This window comes from Triturus cristatus, chromosome 3_1 (assembly GCF_964204655.1).
Source record: "Triturus cristatus chromosome 3_1, aTriCri1.1, whole genome shotgun sequence".
Classification (NCBI taxonomy): Eukaryota; Metazoa; Chordata; class Amphibia; order Caudata; family Salamandridae; genus Triturus; species Triturus cristatus.
This window is the reverse complement of record NC_140583.1, coordinates 513,320,087-513,339,744: the sequence shown is the minus strand read 5'-3', so window position 1 is coordinate 513,339,744 and position 19,658 is coordinate 513,320,087. Positions and strand designations below refer to the sequence as shown.

At 42.7% G+C, this 19,658-nt stretch overlaps 1 protein-coding gene across 1 annotated transcript in view; it reads right to left on the bottom strand.

Moving 5' to 3' along the window:
- LOC146860510 (aminopeptidase N-like) overlaps window positions 1–19,658 on the bottom strand; it is a 438,299-nt gene that overhangs the window by 225,091 nt on the left and 193,550 nt on the right. The window contains exons 8-9 of the mRNA XM_085644422.1: window positions 13,508–13,573; window positions 12,617–12,682 (exon numbers count right to left, since the gene is read on the bottom strand). Coding sequence (XP_085500548.1) covers window positions 12,617–12,682; window positions 13,508–13,573 — 132 coding nt within the window. The remainder of the gene's footprint in view (window positions 1–12,616; window positions 12,683–13,507; window positions 13,574–19,658) is intronic.

The following is a 19,658-nucleotide window of genomic DNA, read 5'->3' as shown; positions in this document are numbered from 1 at the left end:
AGTAGGCCATTACTGTCTTCCATGTGCACACAGACCATGTGGTGCACCCCAGAGAGTGGTGCCCCTGATTAACAATGGACAAGCTGGAGCAGCTGATGCAATGCAATGAATGAATGAATGAAAATTAGTTTGTAAAGTTCGATTGCTGCTTCAAAGGAAGCATCCTGGCTCTAAGCAGAAAAAGAAAGCAGGACTGCCATTATATCTCGTGGAACAGAGCAATGGTGTACTTGGCTCTTTGAATGGAGGACCGGGCAGCTGCTGGAGGAACCCTCAGATGTAAAATGAGAGGACATCTCTGAAACTAAAGTGGACCTTGACCCTTAAATAGGCACACTTTGCTCTCACATTGACCATCTGGTATAAAGGAGCAGGGCTAAAGGATGAGAGAAGTGTATCTCCTTTGGTAAAGCTCCCACTGTTAATATTTACCCACTCTGTCTGAGAGAGCGCATGAAGATGAGGCCTTTCTTCAACTCACATGTAATGTTAGTGGAGACTTTCAGAGTCACACATGCCCTTCCAAGAGTTGGTTAGGAGATTTAAGCCATTTGTGGGAGGAGAGGACAGTCACCTTGATATTGATCTCTCAGTGTTCTATGCCTGGTCTTTCCACCCTCCCACTCTTTATCTTTCCAAAGTAAAGTGTTTGAGATTAAACCATACTTTTGTAAGGAAGTCTGATGTTTAAATCTCCCTATAATGGGACAGGTGTAGTGGTTGAAGTTGAATTCAATTTAATTGGGATTTAGGTTGTAGACAAAGATGTGAGGTTCAGTACATTGTTTCTAAACCTAAGGGACACAGTCAAATTGACAGTTGCTGATCATGTCATTGGATATAGCAGCGATATTAACTTAGACTTGCCTCTCAGTTCTTACTTAGCACTTGGAGTCTTGTTTTCACAGGGATTATTAACACTGTCTCTCTGAACGCGAAAAGGCTGAATGCCCTTAAATAAAGAGTAAGAATCTGGTGGTCAATGTTAGAGAGTAATTACAGCATTGACTCTCCAAGAAACCCATCGGAATAGCAGTGACCAAAGATGTCTGAGGCACAAGCGCTACCCTTTGGATTTTTATCTAGTACAAAACGTAATGAGGAGGCAATATTTTTTAATGAACCCCTATGCATATGGGTGCATAAAAGCTAGAACGATAAAGACGCTGTGTTACTGTATGTTGTTGGTAGTCTGCAGTATAGGGTGGTGATCTTGAATATGGTCTATGTCCCTAATGTAGGGCAGGATGGGCTCAAGCAGATCTTTTCTCACACCCTTACAGATTTTGCAGAAGAAAACCTCATGGTGAAATGGACTTCAATCTTGTTTTGGACAGAGACAGGAAAAAGTCTGAGACTGTGAGTCTGTACTCAGGAGCATCCTCAAACAGTTTTAAATGCACCCTGTGGGAATTAAAACTTTATGGTTTGTGAAAGGAATTTAATGAGGATATTCATGATTAAACTCCCTCCTTGATTCCCACAGACACTACTCTAGGACAAACTACATTTTGGTCAGTAACGATCTGTGTGGGGAAGTTGGCAATGATTCTGTTATACCGATTGCAATATTTGATCATTCCACACTAACCGTGGAACTCACAATGCTGAACAGAAAACCTCAATATGTTGGAAGGAAATTTCATCCAGTCCAGCTACTTGATGAAGTTTCTTGCTCTGAGCTGAAAGCCCAGATAGAATAATATTTTGAACTCAACTACATAGCTGAGACTGATGAATTTCTTACTTTAATGCAGTTTGAGAGAATAATGCATTGACCTAATGGCCAACGTGAAAAAGCTGAGAAGGCAGGAGTTATAAAGGCAGAATTGACACATTCAGTCAAAGATTATAGAGCCAAACCTTCCCTATCCCTTCTGAGGAAGATGATGACTTAGAGGAGCAAATTAATGTGATAACCACAAATAAGTAAGAATAGACCCTCCTCCATCTGAAAGAATCACCTTATTAACAAGGAAATAAGGTAGAAATCCTACTGGTATGCCTCCTGAGGAGACTGAATAAAAATATAAGTGTCCTATACATACCTTCTTCTCAAGGTACCCCCCTAATAACAGAGGAGGAGAATTCAAGATAGTGACATCATAATTACACTTATATACTCACTGCATTAAGATTACCTTAGGGACACTCACATTGTCTACATTTCTCTTGAACAGCAGAGACATCTAGAGGCTTCCATATTGATGTCTGAACCAATGGTCACTATCAAAACACTAAAGATTAGGAAGGACTGGTGGTTAAGTGTCTTTGTATGGGGTTAATACCAAATCCTTCCAAATAGCCTCACTCTCAGGAAGGTCTTATTATTTAACGTTTTGCATACAAAAGAAGGCCTACTAAAAGTAGGGGGCCACAAATATAACACTTATCCCTAAACCCCAGGAAGATCCAAGAGAATGTCCATCATACAAGCCTAAAGCACTGATGAAAACAGATGCTTAGCTATTTACAAAAATGATGGCTATATGGCTTGCGCTCCTCTTGCCAGACTTAACCCATATCAACCAATCAGGATTCATCCAAGGCCACCTGACAGATCATGATGTATGGAGGGTTGTCCACCTAATGAAAAGGTCTAAAGAACCCACCATGCTGGTGGTCTCAGTAACCATGGATGCAGAAAATGCCTTTGAATGGGTGGACCGGAGCTTTTCTTAAATAAGTGCTATTCAAAATTGACATGAGCCATGATAATGATGGAGTACGAAAAGGGTTCACTTTGTACCAGATTCCCCCAAAATCCCCCTATTGACAGAGATTTAACTAATCCTTCAATTCAAGGAGTAATGACACAATTGCAACAACTTGAAGTTGTAGCAGGATGGAAGATTAATTTGAACAAATCTGAAATTCTTAACTAACACATAGACAGTTTACAGCCAAACTTGGTGAATGGACACCCTTTCACTGGTCAGAAAAATATATTAAGTATTTGTGGTTATACTTAACCTCATACCAAAACCAACCAATATACAGCTAACGTCCCAAGGCTTCTGAAGGCTATTAAGGCGAACATGAGGAAATGGTCCCCTCTTTATTTATTGTGGTATAAAGAATAAAGATGAATATTTTATCTTGCATCTTCTAGCTCTCTTCAATGACAGAGGTTTTTTTTAGTGACCTCAAACAGATTTTCCTCGAATTTACATAGCTAGGATCGCAGCCATAGTTGCTTAACAAATGCTCTATACACTTAGAGATAAAGGTGGACTGGCCCTCCCCAACCTTTTTATATTATAAAGCCACACAGCTGCAGGTACCGGCAGATTGGTGACTAAGGAAGGCAGAGGAAATACGGCTATATGTGGACCATCTACTATGTATTGGTAAGAGGGGATCTGTGGGATCAACCCTGGAAGCCCAGGAAAGAGTGCTCACTAAATGTCTACCTTGGTGCTCCGCTTGGCACAACTATAAATATATGGGACAGAGCATCACAAAGCCTGTGGGAGATGATTATTCCTTCCCTTTACACGCTGATCGATTTTAACACTGTATTCTCTTCTTTGCCATCAACTTCAAAGAAGGATGGCTGTAATATGACCATCTGAAATGTTTGTGGGGGAACATTAAGTCCTTAAAAGCCTCTAAAGTGGGCCTATTGGTAAATAAGATACTGGATGATGCATCTCACCCCCCATGAAAATTAAGAAAGTAGTAGAACCGTTAAAAAGCAGTATCTCCTACATTTATGGACAATGATTAGACAAACACTCACAAACAATTAGCATCATGTAAGCCGCTAAGAGCAGTGTTTGGCAAGGGAGATAGAAGACAAGAAATGAGGAAGAATATGGCCAAACCAAGTACTGAGGAATTTGAATAAACATTTCAGGGAAGCTCAGTATAAATGTTATGTTATGTTAATTTGGATTTGTTGAGCGCTTAATACCGGAAGGTCTCTAAGCGCTGCAAGAAGAGTAACGATGGATCCAGGCAGTACAGTGACAGTTACGCCCAGGCTTCTGTGAACAGAATGGTTTTTAGTTGTTTTCTGAAGGGAAGAAGGCGGCTTTCCGTGCGGAGTTGGCTTGCCAGCCCGTTCCAAAGAGTGGGAAGGAGGGAGGAGAAGCGTGGGCAATGTAGGAGGCTCCCTGTGGAGGACCTAAGTGAGCTCCCTGGCACGTATTTCGCAAGTCGTTGTTTGATGTATGTAGGGGCTTGGCCATAGATAGCCTTATGAATGATACATAGGCCTTTAAATTTGGCCCTTTGTTTTATGGGCAGCCAATGGAGGCGTTGCAGGAGAGGCTCGGCTCGCGTGTGCCTAGGTAATTTGAACGTGAGCCTGGCGGCATCATTTATAGCTATCTGGAGTTTTCCCACTAGGGAGTCAGGTAGTCCAATTTAAAGTGAATTGGCATAGTCAAGGCGGGCCAGGATCATGGCAGACACAACAGTTCTCATGGTGGAGAATGAGAGGATAGGGGAGATTCTCCTTAGAAGCCTGAGTAGGCCCACACAGGTACCAAATACCGTGGAAACTTGATTGGCCAAATGTAAGTTTGGCGTCCACTTTGATTCCCAGACTTTTAACCACTGGGACAGGGACTGGAGTGTCGCCCAGCTCCTGAGGCCAGTAGAGGGAGTTCCAGGGGTTGTGGTCATCCTTCATGACTAGGACCTCAGTTTTGTCAGGATTAATCTTAAGTGAGTTGGCCGTCATCCAGTTGACCGTGAAGCGTAGGATCTCTTTTGCCCGGGAGTGTGCGTGAGGGGAGTTATCAATATGAAGGATGATCTGTGTGTCATCTGCATAATTGAAGATTTGGCACTCCATAGCCGTGAGGGCATTGGTTAAAGGACTGAGGTAAATGTTAAATAGGAGGGGTGAGAGTGCAGACCCTTGTGGGACTCCGCAAGGAATAGATCCCTTCTCTGAGACCCAGTCACCCATCTGAATTCTTTGGGCGCGGTTGGTCAAGAATGAGGTGATCCATTGTAAGACAGATCCCCCAATTCCAATTGTTCGTAATCTTTCCAGGAGTAAGGCGTGGTTGACCATGTCGAACGCTGCCGACAGGTCGAGGAGGACCAGCACACAGGGTTTTTTGTTATCAGCAGTCAGTCTGATATCGTCCAGCACTGATAGCATCACCAGTTCAGTGCTATGGTGAGCTCGGAAGCCAAATTTGAGTCGTTTAGTTGCTCAGAAAAAAACTTGCTTCAATACTATTATGAAATGTCCTGTCCAAACATGTCAAAAATTCACAATAAAATGTGACTTTTTGGCAAGAATTCCCTAAACCTGTACCAGGAAGTTAAAAGTGAAACATTCAGCACCCATGTACTCCAAGAATCCAAGCACTCCTGTCGGCAACTCGAAAAGACATGGAGGAGCAACTAAAACCCCAGAAAAATGGACCGCCTACAGAGCAAACACCACATCACACCTTAAATACGTGGTATTCAAAATTGATATGGACGAGCGGTCCATGTCAAATCCACAAAACAAGTAAGTCCTCCAAGACAGAATCTTCACCATGCCCACAACACCAAAGAACTCTTCTCTAGCATCAAGGAATTTTCTGAAACCTGCAGTGAAACAAACGCCGCACCCTCCCACGACCTTTGCAACAGACTCAGTACCTTTTTTCACCTCAAGATTAAGGTGATCTACGACATTTTCGACAACCAAGACCTCCGCACTGCTCCAGTTCCCCCCTGTGATGCCACCCAACAGGCCCAGCTAACTTGGACCCCACTCAAAACAGAATACACCTTAAAGAACATGAAGAGCATCCACTCTGGAGCACCCTCAGACCCCTGCCCACCCCGCATCTTCCACAGAGCAGCCATGGCCATCGCACCCAAACTAGGCTGAACTATCAATTGCTACCTCGAAATCACGTAAATCCCCAATGACTGAAAACATGCCGAAGTCAACCCCCTCATTAAGAAACCCAAAGCAGACCTGATAGACCTCAAAAACGGCAGGCCTATCTCCCTGCTTCCATCCATTCGCAGCCAAGGTTATCGAAAAGGCCGCCAACACCCAGCTAGCAAATTTCAACGAAAACAACCCACATCCTGGACATCTCCCAATCTGGATTCCGCAGCAGCCACAGCACCGAAACCGCCCTACTTGCCGACACTGACGACATCCGCTCCCTCCTCGGCCAGGACCAAAATGCAACCTTCAGTCTCCTGGACCTCCCAGTTGCCTTCAATACTGTCTCCCACCGCACACTAGCCACACGACGTTGACATTCTCGGAAAGGCCCTTGACTGGATATGCTCATTTTCCACAGGCAGAACGCAGCAAGTCAGACTCCTGCCCTACCTCACAGAACAAACAGAGAGCAGATGTGGAGTGCCACAAGGATTCTCCCACAGCCTCTCCCTCGTCAACATCTACATGATAGATGTTAAATAGCAAAAGTGCTCTAGGAGCCAAGTGCAGGGGTATTCAGATGCTGGCAGGACTTGAGTAAGGTTATTTATCTTGATACACACTAGTTCTCTGTGGTGATATGCAGTAAATCTTAAGGATGTATCTCTGGTGAGACAGTCCATTGGGGAAAAGGTGGTTTTTGGGGTGTGCATCACAAGGGACTGGGTTTAGTGGTGTTGTCTCTTACATGGTCTTCTCTGCATCTCAGAATTCTAGGATTTAGGACAGAAGGGCCAACATGGAGCAAGTACTTCCCAGTGTGGGAATTCAAGTAGGCAGGTCTGATCAATTTCCAACTATTTCTTGCACAGGTGTGCAGGAATGTATTTTTACTGTGCTTCTCCTTCCCAAGTCTTGGACACAGGTGTAGACCCGCTTCACAAACCAGAAAGCTTAAAAAGATTAAAAAAATCAAATTGGGGCGAAAAGGACCTTGTATTGCAGCAGGAACTTTCCTGCTGCTGTCTATGGCAAACAGAGCCACTTCTATGGCTTTTCAATTATAAACATTACTTTTAACCAGTGAATGTGCCAGTCATATATATTTACATACATTGACTATTATATGCATATTTGATATGTATCTACATTTATAGATGTTACAGAGTATGAACTCGGTTAATATTTTGTTGATACTCTAGGAAAGTGCCCCCTTTGTATGGTCACTCAAAAGCCCCCACTTTTTGCTCCAATGCTAATGGTTATGACTCTGAAAGGCCCAGTGCTCTCTTCCTAAAACTGATACATGTAAATTGGCAATACCAATTGGCCAAGACTTTAGCCCCCTTATAACTACCTAGTATATGGCACCAGTGGTACCCAGGGCATCGGTGTTAAAGGGGTCACCAGTAAGGGTGTGCGGAACTTGTGGAGTTGCACTGTGCAAAATTCTGCAGAGTTACATTAAAACTCCAGTAACTCCGCGGAATACTGCCTATCACCTTATTTTTTATATTGGCCTTTCTCCCCAGGGCCCATGTGACATGCTGGCTGATGTGCTATTATGCCCTAGCCTCTCAAGCTGTAGCTGGTTGAAGTGAAGCAGTTGTTGTCTCTAGCCCGCAGGCTGCTAGAAGACTTACTAATGTGATCGGAGGCCTTCACAGATGCTGCGGTTCACAGCACAGCACAGTGTCATAGGCGGTTTGGCAAGGAGTCTGTTCTACGGCAACCATCATTCATTTTATGGCAGCAGACGGCGCTGTAAATAATGACTACAGCATGTGTCTGTATTAGTTGAAAGCTGCATATGGGTGTCAATGTAGGCTTATAAGTTATACTTATATCCCTCTGCAGTATCGATCTCTCAGCGGGAGGGCTGCTGAGCTTCACCACCAGCATGTAAAAAGGAGCAGACCTCAACTATGCCTTGACTACAGCACCATAGAAGCCACTGGTATTCTTTGTTAGACTTATCAGTTCTGAGCATGGCTGTCAGGCTCCCATGTTCCCAAATATACACTGGTACACATCGTGAGTGAAATTTACTTTTAGGGATGCCCCAGAAACCTTGGAACACACACACATACTATTTGACACCATTCTGTACACTTGCTCCAGCATTATGATTATGCTATCCTGTTATAGGTTTAAACCTATAATAAGTGATGAAACCCAGCAGAAAGGAAAATAGCCCTCACCAGTGTAAAAATATAAACACCGAAAAAACCCCTTGCAACCACAAACTAAATGCCATTCCAAGAAATGAAAAGGAGAGTGAATGAGTAATTTTTATTTCTTCCTGAAGAGGCCAATACAATATAACGTTGTTATACAAGTCAGCAGCAAGATAGTCTGGGCTAACATTCTGCCGGGGATGTCGCTAAAATATCGTTTCTTATTTTTACTTTATTCAGTTTTGTGGTCCTAGGTATAAAGATGCAGGATTTAGAAGCATATTTTAGGTCTTATTTAATTATTTTATAAGCTGTAGAGAATCAAGAAATATCAAAATCATATTTGATATTTTGGCTACGTTTGATTCTTTCACTGATAGGTAAAATGGCTGGTTTCATAAGAATCTTTCCCAATATGTACATCACATTTACCCACGGTCAAAGAAAGGCTGCAATCCTATGATACATCAGACCCCGTTTCTAGTGAGTCAGTATTGATAGTAGGTGAACTGTCAAACACCATTGGCTTTAAACATTCAGTGCAAGGTGAAGTGACAGATATATGCTGTCACCAAGCCTCTGGGATAGTGGGAAAACATGACACCAGAAGTTTGGAAATCATGGAACGCAGTGCCACTTGGAATGCTGCTACAAAGCGCTCTTACCAAGTTCAACAAAGATTGTAGTGATATTACTTGTATTTGCAGTAATTCAGCCACGTATATGAAAATGTTGTGTGGTGACCTATCAAAATCGATACCTGAGCTGAAATGCTTCCCTGTAAGAGATCCTTGCCACTTGCTAGATGCTACACTGAAAGCATCTTTACAATCTTCACAGATAATGAAGAATGCTATTAACTTTGTAGTCCATTCTGGTGCACAGTTTCATTATGTGTGGGAACTAAAATGCAAATATTTCTCATTTTGCGCTTTGTGTGGCATCAAAAAAAGAGTCATCCCAACTGTGTCATCTAGCCACTGGTTCTCAGTCCTAGAGGTTCTGAATGCTATATTATCTATGTGGTGACCATTTACAGAATACTTGCTTAGTGATGATGCAAAGGAAAGAAATATGAGTATCTTTGGTCGCATATTGATAGTGATGTAAAAAAAAAAGTACACTCTACAGCATTCTTAGATTTTTACAGGAAAACATGTCTGCTTTAGTGAAAATAATCAAAAAACTAGAGTCTGAAAACACCCTTGTCTACCAAGTGTTCAGGGTAATTTGTGTAGATGTGAAACATCTCCTTCAGAGTAGGCTGGGTGACACTTTTGGTGACTTTGGCACTGTAACATGTTCCATCTTAGAATTCTTGCTACTTGGTAAGCAAAGAAATGTTGAGGAGCAATTCAGGAAATTTTATTTTACAGTGCATGAAAAATGGCTTGCAATGATGCATAGAAATGTCACATCCCCAACCAAGGCATTTGAAATCAATTTAGCCTCACTGAGGTACTCTGCACAAGTTCTAGATCCCTTCCGTAAAGGGGAATTTTCTCTAGACTTTTAAAAGTACTGCTTCCTTTTTGACTGCTTCAAACTAAGGGCATATGCGACCAGTTCAACACATATGTTGCAAAACCTGTCCCAGAGAATTGCAATCTTCACTTTCACCAGTATTGGCATGGAAAGCTATTTCAGTGGCCAGAGTTAGCAAATTGTGTACTGGCTGTTTTTGTGTTGCCTGTCTCAAGTGCCAATGTTGAGATGGCCTTTTCACAGATAAACTTTAGATGCGAAGGAAAGAGTGAGCGCGCATGACCAAAGACTTACTAAAGAAGTATTGTATGGTGTACTACAATAAGTTTGTTTTGTAAAAATGTATTTGGACCTCATATACCCTGTACGCACACAGGGCCCGATTCACAGAACTAACTTAAGACAAAATCCTAAACTTACTACTTTTGGTATTCACAGAAGTTAGGATTTTGTCTTAAGTTTGTCTTCAGACAAACTTAAGACAGACTTAAGACAGACTTAAGACAGACTTAAGACAGACTTAAGACTGACTTAAGACAGACTTAAGACAAACTTAAGACTGACTTAAGACAGACTTAAGACAGACTTAAGTTAGGATTTTGTCTTAAGTTTGTCTTAAGTTTGTCTTAAGTCTGTCTTAAGTCTGTCTTAAGTCTGTCTTAAGTTTGTCTTAAGTCTGTCTTAAGTCTGTCTTAAGTCTGTCCTAAGTTTGTCTTAAGACAAACTTAAGACAAAATCCTAACTTCTGTGAATACCAAAAGTAGTAAGTTTAGGATTTTGTCTTAAGTTAGTTCTGTGAATCGGCCCCATAGTCTATACACAAGCACTATCAGTGCAGAATGCAAGCAATAATAAAAAGAAAACATTCCATAAACACTGGAAAAACACTGTATCTGTTGGTAAAAATGTGTAACGACTGATAACCACTGTATTTCTAAGATATTGAAAACACTGAAAAAACCCCATCAGAATTTACCAAAAATAGAAACTGAAAACAGGAAAGCCTAATTATGATATATGAACAACACACCTTCGCGAGTTCACTCATTAATTGCATTTGGCTCTCTAAACTATGAGTTTTTATTTGAAAAAACCATACATGTGCAAGGAATATGTTATTTTAATTTAGTAGGAGCAGACCGATATCCGAATGAAGCAAAGAGCTCATGAAGCAGTATGAATAGTAGGGCTTGCTTTTTTGCCTCGCGATTTCAAATGGCTGCCTGCATAGCAACTACGCAGAAGAGATGTTGTTTGTTATCTATCTTATAATTTATTAACCAAGAGCCTTTCGGTCCTCTCCTTCTACTCCGAAAGGGAAACACTGCAGCCGTTTTTACTCAGACAAGCAATGGCATGCTATATTTGCAAATTAAACACCCACTGCAAATGGAAGATCTGCACGTGTTCACCGGCAGCAGGGGCTCACCATGACTAGATGGTATTAAAAAATCTTGATAGGCAGGAAGGCGGTTGCTCCGGCCGCAGGTGGTGCAGAGTAGACTGCATCGAAATTGTCAGGTGACAGCCAGGTCTCACTCCAGCTCTTTAAAAGCACTGCCCCATAAAGGTGGCCTGACAGTTGTTGTTGTAGTGAGAATTTGGGCAGGAGAGTAATGCTTAGCGCCCATCCAGGCACGGATAATAACTTTAATAAGGCGATTAGAGACACCATGAGTAATCAGCTGCTTAGCTCTGTAGGAGGGAGTTAAGTAGATTTTTGTGCTCAATTAGGTCCTGCAGTGTTTAATTACAAGCCGACGGCAAACTCCACTACGCGGTGGAGTTGAGCTATTTGCAGAACTCCGCATTCCAAGTGGAGGGCAGAGTGCGCAAACTCAGAAAACTCCACCTGCAGGCGGAGTATACTACCCACCAGTAGTCACCAGGGCCTGAGGTGACCCAAGTAAACAGATGACAGCAGTACTGCATTGTAGACTACAGGAGCAGTGCAAATGGCTTGAACTCAACTTTGCCCACACCATGTGTGGCAAAGTCAACGCACTATTTAAATATAGGCCAGTCACCCCTCAGGGAGGTCTCCTGAGCCCAGGGGTCAGGGTGGATTATATTAAAGTTGAGTACATATAAATGCAAGCTTTTATGTCCCTATAGTAGGCTTTTCCATTAAGGGCTACCATAAGTGCTCAGCGGTCCATAGATTCACATGGGCTGGCACCCGTGCAACTCAAGGTTGCCAGCTCCATTATGGTCCCACCACGATATGTCATGTGTGGTATCAAACAAGGTGACTCAATACCCCTAACAGCAATATCATGTTGAGGATGGTGTGGCATGCACCCAGGTAGCTATCTTAGAGGTTGCCGACCTGGTTGCCCCAGCCTTTCCTGTGCTCTGGCTGCTGGCCTTCAGCTGCTGCCGCTAACACAGGAATCTGAACCCCTACCAGGAGGTGTAAACTCTCCCAGGAGTCGGAAACAATGGCCTGGATGGAAAGGAGGTCACACCTTTCTCCCATACAGGATGCTAAGTAAAGTGGCACATCAAGGTGGTGAGCTTTAAAGCCTCCACCAAAGAGTGATATGCACCTAGACTGCCTCCCAAAGGATGAAACAGCCTTCCCCAGGCAAATTTGCACTAAGGCAGGCAGGAAAATTAGGTATTCGGGAGGTGTCACCCCTAGAAGGCTGGCTACACCTCTAGGGTGGGCTACCTGGCCGGTACAGCTAAGAAAGGTTTTTGCCATTTTTAAAAGTAGCAGAGGTAGAGGGTTCTGATTTGAAAAGTTGAAACACACCCCTGATGTGGTCCCCTCAGGGGCGGATTAACCACTGGGGCTTATCTGCCAAGTGGCTTTTGCCAAATTACTGCTTTCACAATTGAAGTTTAATCCTGTTCTGAAACAGAACGCAGCCTTGTTTGTTTGATGGTTCCACGCAAATGTACACAAGGATGATCTGCATACCACATCCACATCTCAGGGAGAAGGGCAATGTTTCTAGATATGCCTTTTTGTGAACCCATCAGATTCATCAGCAGTGATGCTTGCATATTGATGGTGTGCTTGCTTCATGGGTTATCCTCTGCAGGCTATAAGTTATTAGTGCTGATTACTACATAGGGCTCTAGCACTTACCTTTTGCAAGCTGGACCACAGGTCATCAGCAACGGTGTTGTTGTATTCATGGGTACGTAGGTACACCTGTGAAAATAATAATGAGATTGTCATAAAAATTAGTTTTCAGTTTCTTATCGTTTTTAAGTTTATTTATCATTGCTACTATTAAATGGTGAATGTAATCTGTGAAAAGATTAACAACAGGTAAGGACTTAGATATCTCTCATAATCATATGGAAGGGATGATAAAAAACAAGAGAATAATTATCTTTTGTTATGATAGTGAGACCACTGGATAAATAATTAAAAACACATTTACTCAATTGTTTTCAGTCATAGGCATAGAACGACATAAAGCATAAGAGAAAATAACAAGTGCAGTCACCTCAGCAACAATGAAGTCAGGAAGGAATATTGATTTACAAGAGCCCTGTTTCTATGCATGTGTCTCGGTTACAAGACTAGGTAAGACTCCCTCCGTGAGCCTTTGTAACAAGCTGAACACTGTAGATAATAAGTTTCACAGTTTCACACTGTGCTAAACTTTAACTAAAAACGTGACAGGCGGAATACTTTCATCAATCTTACCCAATAGTAATTACTTAGAGCCACATCCTAGTCCCTTTTTTTCCCACTATGACACTATTGACAGACCAACCAAATACAAATCAAACAACCCAGCTTTAGTAGGTACAGTTCAGCTTGAAGTGCCTGGACAGGCCCCATCCCGATGGGAATCTGGGGTTACTTGTTTTCCTTTCTAGAGGGGACCTGGCCAGCTTCTAAAAGTCAAGCACACAATTGAAAGTTACTAAAAAAATCCAACCATGTTTTCTTGCCCTAATAAGGAGTAACATTTAATAGAACGGTGCAAAACAAAACCAAAGATTTATGCTGACAGATACTCACCCTTAGCCCTTCCTTGAACAGTTCCTCTGATAAAATTTCAGACAACATTCGCATAATAGATGCTCCCTAGAAAACAGTGTGATGAAATAACACACATCAGTTTTACAAAGTGTTAATAGGTACAGAAGTGTAAACATAAAGGTACAATAAATGTATTGTTATGGGAGAGGTATGTCTACAGAACGACCCACTATGGTAAAAAGCTGACAACAAAGTGTCAGCGTAAAGGTCGTGCAGTAGGTACATCATGGGGCATTTGTGTATGCAAAATTTATGTCCAGTGGTACGAGTATGATACTTACATTTATTTATGCTCCAACTTGGTGCCCTATCTTTCATATAATAGAACAAAAGTAGAACCAATGCAGCATTTTTGTTTTACAGTGGTCTAATCTTTATAATACATTGTAAAAGTATAAAGACAAATTTATTATTTTGTAGAGTGGATGTAAGTGATACACCATAAATTATGTGTAATTCAAGTCCTCTACAAGATGAATGGTGCAACAGTCAGGCACCTACCTTTCGCATCATATCACATAAGTATTAATTTAAGAAATAATTATGCTAATAATTAAACTGAGATATGAACATACAATCAAGCAATGACAAGGCCAGCAGGTAATACATAGTTTTAATGGTGCATTAAGAGTGCTTCCCAGCAGGCAGGTGGACTTTAACAGAAATAGAATCCCCGTTTGGTTATAATGCACATCACAGGAAAATATAATTTCTATTGTCGCAAAGTAAAGGTGCTATTGGCTTTGCATTGCTGTAACTTGATGACATTGTTTAAACAAGAAAATAGTTAATAGTTACAAAAAAAAGATAAAGAATAGTATAATGAAATTGAGAGTAAAGTATCAACCATCAGCAATGACACTCACTCACAGTGCAAGAGAACCAGTGTCTGAAATGGCTGATCCATTGCTTCATTTTGTATGCTGTGAAGGACAGTTGAACATACCACCAGATGAAGAGGGCTAACAGTAACCCTATCTATAACTTTTTATAGCTATATCTCTATCTATAAAAATATATATAAACTGCTGAATTTCTCTGGTTTTGTAGGAGTGAAATGTCAGCCTAAGTATATCGTCCCTGTAATCTTTTTTTTCCACTGAATTTCTAAGGTTATTTTAATTCTATTTCCTAACTATAACGTCCCTGGAACCTATGTTTTTTTCAGTGAATTTCTACGTTTTTTAAAATGCTGAATCCTCACTATAACATCCCTGTAACCTTTCATTTTTACAGTAAATTCTATTTCCGAACTATAACGCCCATGTAACCTAGGATTTTTTATCGAAATGGCTCTATAAGTGATATTTTTATAATCTTGTATTCTCTTCAGTAGATTAATAAGCGTTGTTATTTTCTGTAAATTTTTTATATTCGCGACAACATTGCAATATCTGCGGTGATGTCTCAAAAACAGAAAACAAAAGCGGTGAGGCCGGAGATCACGATGACGTCGGTAATCGTGACCCCTGCGATTAGGTCGCACAAGCAGAAAGCAAAAGCATGAATTCAATAGCCAAAACCACATTAAAAAATGATAACTATATCATTAATTCTAACCATTACAGTAGATAACTCACTCTAATAAATAACTCTATGAAAACATTTATCAATATCTCAATATTTCTATAACAAAGCATATTAATGATTCATTGCAATATTTTTTTATATTTTCACCAGTATTCGCAATGACGTCGTGATATTCGTAATGTCCCCACGATGGTACACAGGGGGCCACGCTAGAGGCCGTGGCGTCACCGCGAATATTGCACGCAATTAAAAAAATCGATTTTGGACACATAACTTGTGTCACTAACACGCCCATTTCTCAACCATGGGGTCAGAGTTACTCCACCCTGACCCCTTATGTGGGCTTTCACACATATTTTCAGCCCTGGGAACCGTTCCTGATTGATAAAATGGTGGCCGCAACCTTCTGTTTAGGTTGTATCCAGCCAATCAGAGCATTCCCGTTGGTGCGTGTATTCACGATTCATCGTGAAACCACCACTAAACATCTGCAGCCAAAGATATCACTATAATTTTAAATATACATTTCTCAACAGCTCCTGAACAGATTTACACCAAATAAGAAGGCACTTCATTGAACCGACATCTACCTCCCTGCCAAATTTGGTGTAAGTCCGGCCAGCAGTTCAGGCTATAGGTGTGACTAAAGGTTCCTATGGGAATTAACATTACAAACACAACCCTATTTTGCACCTCAAATTCTCGATCCCCACTGCACGGATCACCCCCAAACTTTCCATTACAATATTACCCACTGTGACACATTTTAGGGAAAATGTCATTACAGATAAGTTATAGTTAGGAAAACTTAAGTCATTCTTTCCATTAGAACAATACTTAAACTACAAAATAATTAGAAATTCTAAAGTTATAGAGTGAAGTAGAGTTGTGTAGAGTTCTATAAAGTGCAACATCGTTTTATAGAGTGTCACATACTGGAGCCACATAGAGTACAGTGGCATAACATGGAGTGCCATACAGTGAAGGACCATACAGTAGAATAGTAGGCAATGGAATACCATAAAGTCTAAAAGTGTGAATTGTAGAATAGTGGATTGGCAGAAAGTCGATTAGCACACACTGGAGTGTCTTAGAGTAGAGTGCCATACACTGGAACAGCGTACATTGTAGTAGAGTACAGCAGAGTGATACACAGTAGAGTAGCATAGAGTGAAGTGGCTTACAATGTCGTAGCTTACCCTGGAGTAGTGTACAGTGTAGTAACCTGGAATTCAATACGGCATACAAAGGAGTGGGCTCCAATTCTAGAATGGAGTGTCAGAGTGGTTTGGCATACATTAGAGTAGGGTACAGTGGAGTACCATACAGTGGAATATGCTAGAGTGCCATGGTGTACAGTTGAGTTGGGTACATTGGAGTCACAAATACTGCAGTTTCATACATTGGAGTGGGGTAAAGTGAAATAGCATATAGTGGAGGGGCGTAGAGTGAAGCGTCGTCTAAGGGTAAGGTGTAAAATCGAATGGCATACAGTGCAATGTCATTGAGTGGAGTGTTTTAGAGTAAAGTGGCATATAATTGAATTGCATACAGTGCATTCGCTTAGAGTAGAAGAGCATATAGTGGAGTTGAGTACACTGGACTGGTGTAGAGTGCAGGGGCATACAGTGGAATAGCAGAAAGCTGAGTGATGTATATTGTAGTGGTGTATAGTGTAGTAGGATAGAGATGTTGTTGATATTTTTGAGGACTGCAAATTATGAAATGAAATGAAATGAAATGAAAAATTACATTTATATAGCGCATAGACTACCCGGAGGCCTCGCAGCGCTTTAATTGATCACTGTGGCGGGCCGCAGGGTGAGACTAGCACGTTTTTGCGAACAGGTGGGTTTTCAAAGCTTTCCTAAAAGCCAGCCGGTTATTATTTTCTCTGAGGGCTAAGGGGAGGGAGTTCCAAAGTCTCGCAGCAGTATGGGAGAAGGAACGGCCGCCCCAACGTGCTTTGTTGATTTTAGAAGTGGTAACTAGGTGCAATGATCCGGAGCGAAGGGCTCTGGATGGAGCATAGGGCACGACTAAGGGGAACAGGATGGCAGGACCTGTTCGATGGAAAGATTTGTGCACAATGCACATAGCCTTAAACTGTGCTCTAGCAACCATCGGGAGCCAGTGCAATTCTTTTAGAGCTTTCTTGGCTGACTGCCAGCGGGGGAGGTTGAATAATAATCGGGTAGCGCAGTTTTGCGTAACTTGGAGCCTGTTGGTCACTGAAGTCGGGGCACCTAGGTATAGTGCGTTTCCATAGTCCAGGCGGGAGAGTATCAGGGCCTGAACCATGATTCTCCTCGCCTGGAAAGGAAGCAGAGGGAGGACTTTGAGGAGCATTTTCATTAGGCCGACACACGTGGAGGCAGTTTTGGTAGCCTGGACCGAAAAGTCCAGCGCTTTATCGAGCCAGATTCCCAGACTCTTTATCTGCGGGTTGGGAGGGGGAGGAGCACCAAGGCAGGTGGGCCAAATTGATGTCAAAATGGTCGGAGGAGGGTTGCCCAATAGCATAATCTCTGTCTTCTCCCCGTTAAGTTTGAGACAGGAAGATTGCATCCACTTAGTAACGGCCTCTAGACAGGGTGTTGGACGACTCCTCAGTGTCGTCCAGAGAGACCACCAACTGGGTGTCGTCTGCGTAGGTGACAATACGCACTCCAAAGCGCTGGACTATCTCAGCTAGAGGTCGCATATAGACATTAAAAAGTGTGGGGCTCAGGGAGGAGCCCTGGGGAACCCCACATCTAAGTGGTTGCTTAGGGGAGACCGCTTTGCCCTCAAACAACGGGAAGAAGCACTCGTCCAGGAAGGAGGTCAGCCATTCCAGGGCCGCGCCCGACACGCCCATGCCTTTCAAGCGATGTAGTAGTGTGGCATGGTTGACAGTGTCGAACGCGGCACTGAGGTCGAGTAATATGATGGCTGCTTTTCCTCCCCGGTCCAGCACCAATCTAGTTTCTTCCGTCACTGCTAGGAGAGCAGTTTCAGTTCCATGCTGCGGGCGGAAACCCGTCTGAGAGGCGCATAGCAGACTATTTGATTCTAAGTAGTCCACTAAGATATTATTGATGTGCCTTTCAAGCAGTTTGCTCATCCAGGGAAGTAGGGAAATGGGGCGAAAATTGGCCAAGTTGTTCTGGTCCAAGGTGGGCTTTTTCAAAAGGGCCCTAACCATCGCACATTTCCATGGTGCTGGGACGGAGTTAGAGGAGATGGAAGCATTAAGGGCATCCAGGATGACAGGGCGGATGGTATCCATCACCTTATTAAGAGTTTGCGGGGGTGCTGGGTCATTGGGGGATCCCGAGGTGACTTAGAAGCATTCTGTCTAAAGTGTCGGAATCTAGGAGGGGGAATTCATCCAGTGAGCTGGGGACTAAGAAGTCGGAATCTGTGGTGGTGGTGTGGTCCATGTTATCACTGCCAGTGGAAAATGAAGAATAGATGGCCTGGATCTTCTGGGAGAAGAAAGTGGCTAAATTATTACAACGGGTTTGCGCGCCGTCAGATGACAGACGCTCGGGGGGAGGGGGAGAAATTAAAGATTTGGCTATTTTAAAAATTTCTTTGGGGGAGTTTGCAGCTAGGTTGATTTTGGCTTCATAGAAATGGGCTTGTGCAGATTTTATTTGGTTTTTATAGAGTTTTATTGCGGCTCTATACTCAACTTGCTTTGATTGTGAGTAATCTTGTCTCCAGGCTCTCTCTAGTTTGCGGCAAGATTGCTTCATAGTCCTGAGAGCTGGGGAGTACCAGGGGGCAACTTTGGCTCTGTTTATTAAGTGCAAAGATTCCTCTGGTAGGACTAGGTCGAGGGAACTGGAGATCCAGTTATCAAAGTTGACAGTGGCTGTATACGGGATTGGTCACATTTGGGGGTAGGTGTTCTGTAAGAGCCAGTTTCCACTTGGAAAGTGGGAGGGAGGCCCATTTTCTTCCCCGCTGCTTATTGTGATTTTGTGAAATGGGGGGAGAGCATGTGGACCATGTAAAAGGTACTAAAAAATGATCGGTCCAGGGTAGTGGTACTGGAGCCTCGACGGTTAAGCTATCTAGATTGCTGTAGATGTGATCTAGGAGATGTCCCTTGACATGCGTTGATTGAAAGCCTTTCTGGAACAGGTCAATGGACTGAAGGTTGGTTCGAAGACTGTTGGCTGTTGAGTCAAGCGGATCATCTAGGTGTAAATTAAGATCGCCCAGCAACGTGAAATTTGCCGAGGTGAGCACTAGGTTGGCAGCTAAATCCGTCATGTTAGTGATAAAGTTGTTGAGGGTGCCAGGTGGTCGATAGACTAGGATACCGGAAAAAGTGGTGGATGGGGAGAACTCAAGAGTGAAATGTAGGTTCTCACAGGCTGGCATGGGGGAGGGAGTGATGCAGCATCTAAAGTTGTCCCTATAGATAATAGCCAGCCCTCCGCCTCTGCCAGTCTTGCGATCCAAATGTTTAATAGTATAGCCTTGGGGGGTGGCCCGTGCTATTGCAGGATCGGTTTCTAGCTGAAGCCATGTCTCTGTTAGAAAGAGGGCGTCCGGATTGAGCTCCTCTGTCAGCATGGCCAGTTCAGTGTAGTGTTTGGGCAGG